The sequence below is a fragment of a genome, unplaced genomic scaffold (assembly GCF_019419815.1).
Source record: "Pyrus x bretschneideri cultivar Hongxiangsu unplaced genomic scaffold, Pyrus_bretschneideri_v1 Contig40, whole genome shotgun sequence".
Taxonomy (NCBI): domain Eukaryota; kingdom Viridiplantae; phylum Streptophyta; class Magnoliopsida; order Rosales; family Rosaceae; genus Pyrus; species Pyrus x bretschneideri.
This window is the reverse complement of record NW_025999724.1, coordinates 4,659,299-4,669,356: the sequence shown is the minus strand read 5'-3', so window position 1 is coordinate 4,669,356 and position 10,058 is coordinate 4,659,299. Positions and strand designations below refer to the sequence as shown.

Genomic DNA, 10,058 nt, shown 5'->3' with positions numbered 1-10,058 from the left:
CGTAGAAAGAAGTTATACGGATTCACATAAAATTTCCCTATAATAAATTACTTGAATCATAGTGATGTATGCAATCATTACAATTTAGATTGATAAAATCTTAGATAGCTTATGTTTGGCACGCTCAAAGTGTGAATAATTGGAAACTGACATGCTTAAAGTGTGCGTGAAAGAGTGTTGAGTAATATGATTTTTCACTTCAATATTTGCATGTGGGCACTGGGCAATGCTATATATATATCCCGATCCACATACCCATGTATTCAAAACTAATATAGCAAGAGAATAATCAATCAAAATATATAATCTGGAAGCCACAGACTTACTACATAGAAATACACACACACGCACACATGGGTTTGAGTAATGGTGAAGTGGGTGCCACTAGCCATGAGCTTCTTGGAGCTCAAGCTCAGATTTGGAACCACATGTTCCAGTTCATAAACTCCATGGCACTCAAATGTGCAGCTCAACTAGGCATCCCAGACGTGATTCACAACCACGGCCAACCCATCTCTCTTTCCGATCTCATCACTGCGCTGAATGTCCACCCTTCGAGAGCTCATTTCGTCTCACGCCTGATGCGCATCCTCGTCCACTCCGATTTCTTTGCACAACATCATCATGTTCATCATAATTGTGACGATGTGGAGGAAGAAGAAGCTGTTATATTGTATAGCCTTACTCCAACTTCTAGGCTTCTTCTCAAAGATGGGCCATCAAGCACCACACCACTTATACTCATGATACTCGATGCGGTAGTGTATATTGAATTTGATATATATTATTTATAGGACAAATTAGTAGCTGGTCCTTATGGACGAATGTTCATTGACCGGAACCTTATTAGTTTTTAGATTCTGATTGAAGTTCCTAGCATTAATGAATTTACATGTCAGGTATATAAATTTTAAAATAAAAATTAGTAGTTGATTAGGGTTTAATACTCACGCCCTTATTACCTAATTAATTTTCAATTCAAACATTTCCAAAATAAAAAAAAAAATTAGAATAAGTTTATACCCATTTAATTTTTTTTTATATAAAAAATGATTTTTTTTTTTCAAAATTTTAATCTTAAATGTACCCATTCATAAATTTTTTTTCAATTTTTCTCTAATTTTAAATGTACCAATTCTTAAATATACAATTTGCTATATGTAAAATGTATTTTCTAATAAAAAATGTACCCTTATATATATATATATAATTCATTCTTTCTTTTTTTTAATCCATTTTTAAACTTATATGGGTACATTCTATTTCATTGATTTGAGAATGTACCATGTCAAGTAAGAAATTTAATAATGTTACTAAGCCTCATATCTTCTTTTTTTTTTTTTTTTTTTTGCGTAATTTTTAAAAATGTATTCATGTTTTGGTCCAAAAAAATTTTGGTATTTTTAATGAATCTACCCATGTCTATATGTATACAATTTATTGGAGAGTATAATTTATTCTTTTGATCTTTTTAATCCCACAAATTATGGTTTATTTAAAATCTCACTAATATAACCAACTACAAATTTCAATTTTTAATTTAAAAATGTAATAGCCTACATAGAACCACACCATTACATTAATGTCAGTAACTTCGATAAAAAACCGAAAACCTACAAGGTTTCAGTCAAAAAATATTGATAGCTAGAGACCGCATCTTTATATATACATCATAAGTCTTGAGATTTAATGACAATGAATATTTATATTTAGTTACAATACGTGTGGAACAAGGAATTCTAACTAGGTTTTACTCTATCAGGTATTGACAACCCCATTTCACTTGATGGGAGCTTGGTTGCAGATGAACGGTGGTGATGATCCAGCTACTATATGTACACCATTTGAAATGGAAAATGGAATGCCCTTTTGGGATCTGGCAGCTCAGGAACCAAGGTTCGGTAACTTGTTTGATGAAGCAATGGAGGCTGACTCCAAGCTTCTCGGAAGGGAGGTGGTGGAAGAGTGTGGAGGAGTTTTTGAGGGCTTGAAATCCCTGGTGGATGTTGGAGGAGGAACAGGAGCCATGGCCAAGGCCATTGCCAATGCATTCCCCAGCATCAACTGCATTGTGTTTGACCAACCACATGTGGTGGCTGACTTGCAAGGAACCACCCATAATTTGGGTTTTGTCGGGGGAGACATGTTTGTGGAAATACCCCCAGCAAATGCAATTTTGCTCAAGGTACGTAATATATAACACTCAATTATTTGTTGTTTCTTAGTTAATTTCGTAATTAATAACCTTTTTGTTAGTAAAAACATCTCCCACCTCTATTAAACAAATTATGAACAAGTGTATTTAAATAGGATTATTGATACGTAAAAGGTGCAGACAAGCAAGTGTATACATTGTTGATGTAGTTGTGTGCACATATCCTCATTTTATTTATAGATTAATTGTGGAAATATTGTGACTAATTGGGTAACGTATGAAATTAATTAATAATCTATATCTCAGTGGATTCTGCATGATTGGAGCGATGAAGAAAGCGTGAAGATATTGAAGAAGTGTAGAGAAGCAATACTTCTGAGCAAAAACGATGAAGGGAATAAGAAGATTATCATCATAGACATAGTTGTGGGACATGTCGATAACAAGGAGAAGATGGTGGATAAGAAATCAATTGAAACCCAACTAATGTTTGATATGTTGATGATGTCTGCCTTCACTGGCAAAGAGCGTAGCGAATCAGAATGGAAAAAGATCTTTTTGGCTGCTAGTTTCACTCATTATAACATCACTCATACATTTGGTTTCAGGTCTCTTATTGAACTTTACCCTTGAAAGTAAATCTTCCTACTAGTATTGTATCAATAAAATTATGTGGACACGCTCTAGCGAATATAGGTGGCCCTACTATTATATCCCATATGTACTAGAATAAAGAGCGAGCCAGCGAGTGTCAGTTTATGTGACAAATAGTGAAGTGTGTTTGTATAAATGCATTACTTTTGAATTCTCCATTTCCTTCTTCCTTATGCTCTCGGCTTCTCTCCCTGTCTGTGTGTGTGTGTGTGTTGTGCAGGGAGGTTCTCCTTAACTGGTGCCACATATCCTTTTTATATTTTATCTTCTTTTCTTCCTTTTGTCTCTCGCAACAAGGAGACAATTCCCAATCGTTGATAGAAACAAAAGAGCAGCACTGCTCCTAAAAATATGGGCCAACTAATCGACACCAATTAAACCAATTCGCACCACTTGACTGGGAATTGGTTTTGTAATTACGATCGAAGAAGTTAATTGCTTTTTCCTTTTAATGGCTCTATTATTTTTCCAGCAAGGCACTATGTTTAATCATATATTCTGATTATGAAGAACACAATTCATGAGTCCACTGATCTTGATGCAACAAAATTCTGTTCCATTTTACTTTTGTGTTCCGCACGATTTATCAAGTTTCACTTGAATATGTGGAGCTAAACATTTGGTCTTTTTGTTTTATGGAAGTTTGTACGACATCTTTTAAGCTTGCACATGAATCACATGTATATAAATAGTATTGTAAATCATATATTTTTAGAACTTTCTACATGTTTTATAATGTTTTAAACCTCACTTCATCACGCGCCCTCGTTAGTAAAACATGTATCAGATTGACAGATCATGACAAGTCACCACATTAAACTTTAATAATAAAGTAATAATCGATTTTAACATGTTTACTGTTAAGTATGACCACTGTTTAGAGACTAATCGAACCAATATTGTCTTTACATCAAAGATAAGTGTGTGGCGTAAGTTTCCAATATTTTACATGTGGCATGTTTTTCAAGTAGCAAACCCATCCCTTATTTTTTTTAAATTTATTATTGTTAAGGGGAGGGGGATAATTTTCTTGTTTGCATGTCCTACAAGTAGCAAACCCATCATAGATTTGTTTTTTTTAAAGAAGGAGAGAGTTTGAAATTATTATAATAATTTAAAAGGAAGATTTCGAACTATCACGTATGTGTAGAAACGCAACACCCTGCGCCGGTTGCAACTGCATGTTTCTATTGCTTGCGTGGTCTGCACTACCTACAATTGGAAATCTTTAGGGGATATGATAACTTATTCAAATCTGACTTAGCCACCTTATTACCAAATAAAGATGGATGAAAGATTCATGTAACCCATGCAATAATTGACATGTTTCCCCCCAGCCAAGCACTAGACACAATTGGAAATCTTTAGGGGATATGATAACATTATTCAAATCTGACTTATTAGCTACTTTATTACCAAATAAAGATGGATGACAGATTCATGTAACCCATGCAATAATTGACATGTTTCCCCCGAGCCAATAGTTGATACGTTTGGTTAATTCTAAACCTAACCTATTCTTATCCATCCTTCAACTCACCTTCATCACTGGATTAACCCGAGTGGTTGGCACTACGTAAATGTATTAATTTATAAGGAGGTATTTTCCAATTTCCTCCCAAACTTGTAAGGAGCTGCTAATTTTTTCCATGAATTTTAATTTTAACCGATTATCCCCTCAACTTTTTTATTAGCCAATTTTTTCTGGTGTTAAATTTTGGAATTCTCTGAATTTTCTATCCATTTTGGTCACATGGTAGACCTTTGAGGGCAATAAAGTAGTTCTATCCCTATATGGACAACAAACTGATGTTTTATTCTTTTTTTTTTTCTTCTTCTTTCACTAGTTGGCTCCAACATAGTTTTATCTTTCACTAGTTAGCTTCGACACTTTCTGTTTGAATTAGTCATGGGAGTCCAATGTAGCTACAAAGTATTGGCTAAGTGCCCAATTTTCTAAAACAAAATTATCTTTTTTACTTCATACAATTGTCATGTGTTGTCCGGATGACCAAAATGGAAGAAAATTAAATTGGACAAAAATTTTCAAAACAGCGCCAAAGGGGGAAATGGCAACTCTATACAATGTTGAGAGGAGGAAATCAACAAATGGGTTATTTATAAAAGGTTACTATATTCCTAGGTATAATATATTACCTGAAGAGATATGCTTAGGAGACTTTCTGCTATTTTACAGTTTAACGTCGATTCCTATATTAATATTATAAAATATTGTACCCAAAATATGAGTAGTAGAGATTCATGAAGATTTCTACTTTGAGAGTCTCCTTAACATTTTTTATTACTTGAATCATCGTAATGCATGCAATCATTACAATAGATTGATAAAATCTTAGATATAATAGCTTATATTTGGCATGCTCAACGTGCATGTGTACTGAAAAGTCTCTATGAAAATATTTTTTTATATAAGATACTTGGCATGAAATGGTGATGCAAAATCTTAAAAAATAAGAGCTAATTCATTGGAATTCAAAAGAGTAGTAAATTTACAATATTTTTATAAAATTTAATTCATGAAAAGTTTAAAATTATTAAAAAAAGAGACATTGAATGCATGCGTTGATATTAAATAGAGTCTAGGAACTAAAATCAATTTTTAATCTTAAGTAAGACAAGACAATATTAAAAATTAATTTTAATCAAAGCTCACTCTCTCACTCTTAGTGTAGAGATACTATTGTTTGTTTAAAAATAAAAAATAAAAAATCTTGTATGAGACATTTTTTGTCACACCGCAATCCCGACATACGTCTAGGATCGACACGTGACGTCACCAATTACATGTAGATCTAACATACCACACCTTCAGGATATGTGCAAAGCACAACTTACAATCCAACTGCATAGAAATTTTTTGTTCACTTTATGGATGCATCTAATGTCATTGTTAGACTGCTTACGTACCTTAAATAGGGATCAAGCCATTCGTGGTTCATCATTCATCAAACTCTAACCTTTTCGTAAAATACTTTTAATAGAAAACATAAAGTACCACACTACACATCAACCATAAGCCAAACAACAATTATCATCTTGCCATGCACCTAGGTATACCATTCACAGATATATGTTTTCCAACATCATTCCACAATCACATCAATCAATAACACATACCATACACCGAAATGCAGGGCTAAAGCGACACAGTTCGGTTGAATCCTACATTTAGGAAGCTGAAATCAAATCCAAGGAACCAACAAGTCAAATGATGCGATTTTAGACCACTCAACGAAATCCATCAACATCGGGTTTTGGACCAGTCAACGGAACCAAGACATCAAAGGGGATTCCAGACCACTCAACGGGATCTAAACCAGGATACGATTTCGAACCACTCAACAAAATCACGGAGTGGAAGGGATTCCGGACCTCTTAACGGAATCCGAGCAGATATGATTTCGGGCCACTCAATGGAATCGCAGAGTACAATGTATATCGAATCACTCAATGAAATCCAAATTGGATACGATTTTGGACCACTCAAAGGAATCCAGACGGAGTAGGGAACTGGACCACTAAAAGGGGCCCAGTGAAAACCCAGTTCTGGATCACTCAACGGAACTGAGCAGAAGTTCAAGGAATATAGCAACGGCTCAAAGAAACAATACAAGAACCAAGTACTCAGTTTAGAAGGCTAAATGAAATGAAACAAAGCACAAGTACTAAGTTTAGAACGGATCAATGAGGCAAGATATGAAACGATATCGAAGCAACAAATCCCCATGACAGTGGGTTGACAGTCCACTACTAGCCCTCACATTTCATCACATCATACCAATCATACAAATCAAATCACATTCCACAAACATTTTCAATGCACAAATCAAAACATACTTAATAAACAGGTATAATATAATATGATGCCACTAGTATTGAATCGAGTCACACGTTAACCGAGGAGACATGTCATCACGATGAGCCCATCAAACTCCATGAAATCTCAACTGAACTCTAAGATAACCGACACACTAGAAGAACTCAGGCTAGTTAACTAAAAAGGCAACCGTTGATCAAGGTCGAGAGTATGGTCCACAACCCTAGAAATCTAAATCAGAAGATCCGCCTATTAGATTTCTGATTCGTAGCTTTCCAAAGTCCACAATATGCTTCTAGAACAACATACTAAAATTTCATTACGATCCAATGGTTGGATCTCCGCCAATAGCAAATTCAAGTGGCGGTCAAAGTTTGATTTTACAAACATAGAAGTCCACTTCGGGAAGATCTGAACATCGGATTCCCAATTCGTCAGTTCCTAATGTTCTGAAATATTTCATACTATTACGTATTAAAGTTTGGTATCGATCCAATGGTTGGATCGTCAATTCATATGATAATCAAGTGACGGCCAACTAGGCAATCAAAACATCAGAATTTCACTAAAAAAAATGTCAAATAGGGAATTGGGGCATCAAAATTATCCTAGGATGGTCCAGTGGGTTCTCGGCCCACACGTCACCGCACATGGAGGCTAACCGCCCCGACTCGCTAGAAAATTCAACTAATTCCAAAATTTACCAAATTTTACCAGATTGAAGATCTCGATGAGTGGAGCAAGTTTCATATTGTGACTAAAGCCAATTTGGCCGGGAAAAGCCTTAAATAGCCACGAACCCATCGAAAACCCTAGAAATAGGTGGCTTCGATTTGACTTCTTCGGTGCTCCGCCGCCTCCAAGGTTGTTTGGGATTTGTTCCTAACCTTAAGGAGAGTCTAATGATGGTAAAGATCGATGTCATTGCATTCGGAAATGGCCGATCGCCAGCATGGTCCGTTGCACCCATTGATGAGATTCTTCGTGATTTCGAGCCCAATTTCTTCGGATTTAGGGTGGAAATGGTAAACAGAAGGTCATGGAGTACTTCCTAGGTGGTGGCTCAACTTAAATCGCCAAAATTTGGCCAAAGGAACCAACGGGTTCCATTGTTTCCGACCTGGTCGGGTCACAAAGGGAAATGGGCGAAATTATCCAGTGTCTTCCCCCTCTTTCCTTCCCGTCCTTTCTCCCCCTTTCCCTTCTTCTCTTCCGTCCATCTCTCTTTTTTCTCTACTCCACTCTTCATCATAACCATCCACGTGGCTCAATCAGATTGCTTTAGAAAAATTTGGAGTCTTCTAGAGGGAAGGTTAAGTTTACTAAAATGCCCCCGACTTTAAACATTAATAACTCTTCATTATAGCTCCAAATTATGTGCCGTTTATGTTCATGTGCTCGTATCGATGAGTAATATCCAAATACGTAAAGAAAAATGGAAAAATACATATGCATCAAATATGCCCTCAAAAATTCCGTTTAGTCTATTAAGGGCGTTTTCGTCCTTTTACTAAAAAAAATTTTGCAGCGCAAATAGAAACACGTTGAAATTAATAATACAAAAATACATAATTTTAAATAGTGAAATCTAGGGACAGGATTTCACATTTTTCTAAACTTCATCTTATTTAAGGATTAAAATTTAGTTTCTAACTATTTATCTTATCTTGTTAGTTAGTTTCCTAATCAATGACCTTTTGTTAGTAAAAAATCTCACCCGTCTTTGCGAAGTTCTAGCTAGCATCTTTGTCCCACGTACATGGGAGGTCCACCTCTACTGTAGAAAATATGAGCGATTGTGCTTAAATAGAATTATTGACATGCAAGAAGTACTGAAAATAAAGTATATCATATGCATACATACATTGTTAATGTAGTTGTGTGTAAATATCCTCCTTTTATATAGAGATTAATTGGGAAATGTTGTGACTAATTGTGTAATGTATGAAAATTTTTAACGATTTATATCTCAATAGATTTTGCATGATTGGAGCGAAGAAGAAAGTGTGATATTGAATAAGTGTATAGAAGTAATATTTTTAAGCAAAAACGAGGGAGGGAATAAGAAGATTATCATCATAGACATAGTTGTGGGGTATGTCGATAACAAGAAGAAGATGGTGGATGAGAAATTAGTTGATACCTAGCTCAGGTTCAATATGTTGATGATGTCTATCATCACTGGCAAAGAGTGTAGCAAATCAGAATAGGAAAAGATTTTTTTAGCTGCTGGATTCACTCTATATATAACATCACTCATACGCTCGGTTTCAGGTCTCTTATTAAAGTTTACCCTTGAAAATAAATCTTCCTACTATTATTGTATCAATAAAATTACGTAGACACATGCTCTAGTTAATATTGGTGGCCCTACTATTATATTCCATATGTACTAGATTAAAGAGTGTGTCATCGAGTGTCAGTTTTAATTGACAAATAAATAATAATTGAAGTGTATATAAATGCATTAATTTTGTGTGTTCAAATAATATCACTTAATTAATAATGACACTGTATGCGCCATTTGCATGTAATATACAATATGTACAACCAACGAGATGAATTGTCTTTTTATCTATTTCTTTGGGTGAGTATACATGTTAGTTTGGATGGAATTTTCTCGGGTTTTTCTTTTGTTTGTTCGTAACTTTTTAATTTATGCTTGATACCACCTCTTATGAAATAGAAAATTTAAACTGGCGGAGTGAGATTTGGATATTATAAATTTGAAAAAGTACTGTTAAACCCAAGAATTTGTCCCAGATCATCACACATAACCACCATAGTTTGTGATATTATATGACGCACATTGTGATCCAAACAGTCAGAAAAAGCCCCAGTGTCCGTTTGAGGTAAATTATTTGAACAATTTTTTACAAAGGTTTTGATTGGTAAAGCTGTGTTTGAGAAACCTATGGTGTGAATTTAAAGCGAAACTTAGCTTTCGTTTCAGATTTTGCGCGAACCAAATTGGCGTCGTTTGCAATTCCCTCTTCTTCAGAGCTGATTCATTCTTTCTTCATCTCTCACCCAGGTGAAAGGAGAAAAAAGACTTACTAAAACTTCACATAAATTGTAGACTGATTTAGTAATAGCTGAAAATAGATCACACAAATTCAGAATATCTTCAAGCTGAGAACGAAGGTCTCCAATATATCGTGGCACAATCTCTTAAAGGTCATTCCGGCCATTGATTGAAAAAATTCGATGGTGTACTCAGTCATCATGCACGGCCCTTGTCCCAAATTATACAATTGCTGATAAATTATTTTTGAGTGGTTAAGGTGGTACTAAATTTGATCGCATGTGATTCTTCATTCTTTTTCCCAAGTTTTAATTATTTTTTCTTTTCTTTTTCCCAGCCGCAAAAAGTATTCCACATCAAATTAGAACTCAAATAATGCACACTTC

The 10,058-nt window shown here is 34.9% G+C and overlaps 1 protein-coding gene across 1 annotated transcript; it reads left to right on the top strand.

Moving 5' to 3' along the window:
- The first annotated feature begins 314 nt into the window (after positions 1 to 314).
- Positions 315 to 2,803, top strand: LOC125469174 (trans-resveratrol di-O-methyltransferase-like). The gene is made up of 3 exons (XM_048566240.1): positions 315 to 758; positions 1,763 to 2,185; positions 2,462 to 2,803. The coding sequence occupies exons 1-3, from the start codon at positions 354 to 356 to the stop codon at positions 2,786 to 2,788; spliced, it is 1,155 nt and encodes a 384-aa protein (XP_048422197.1). The 5' UTR covers positions 315 to 353; the 3' UTR covers positions 2,789 to 2,803.
- The last annotated feature ends 7,255 nt before the right edge of the window (positions 2,804 to 10,058 follow it).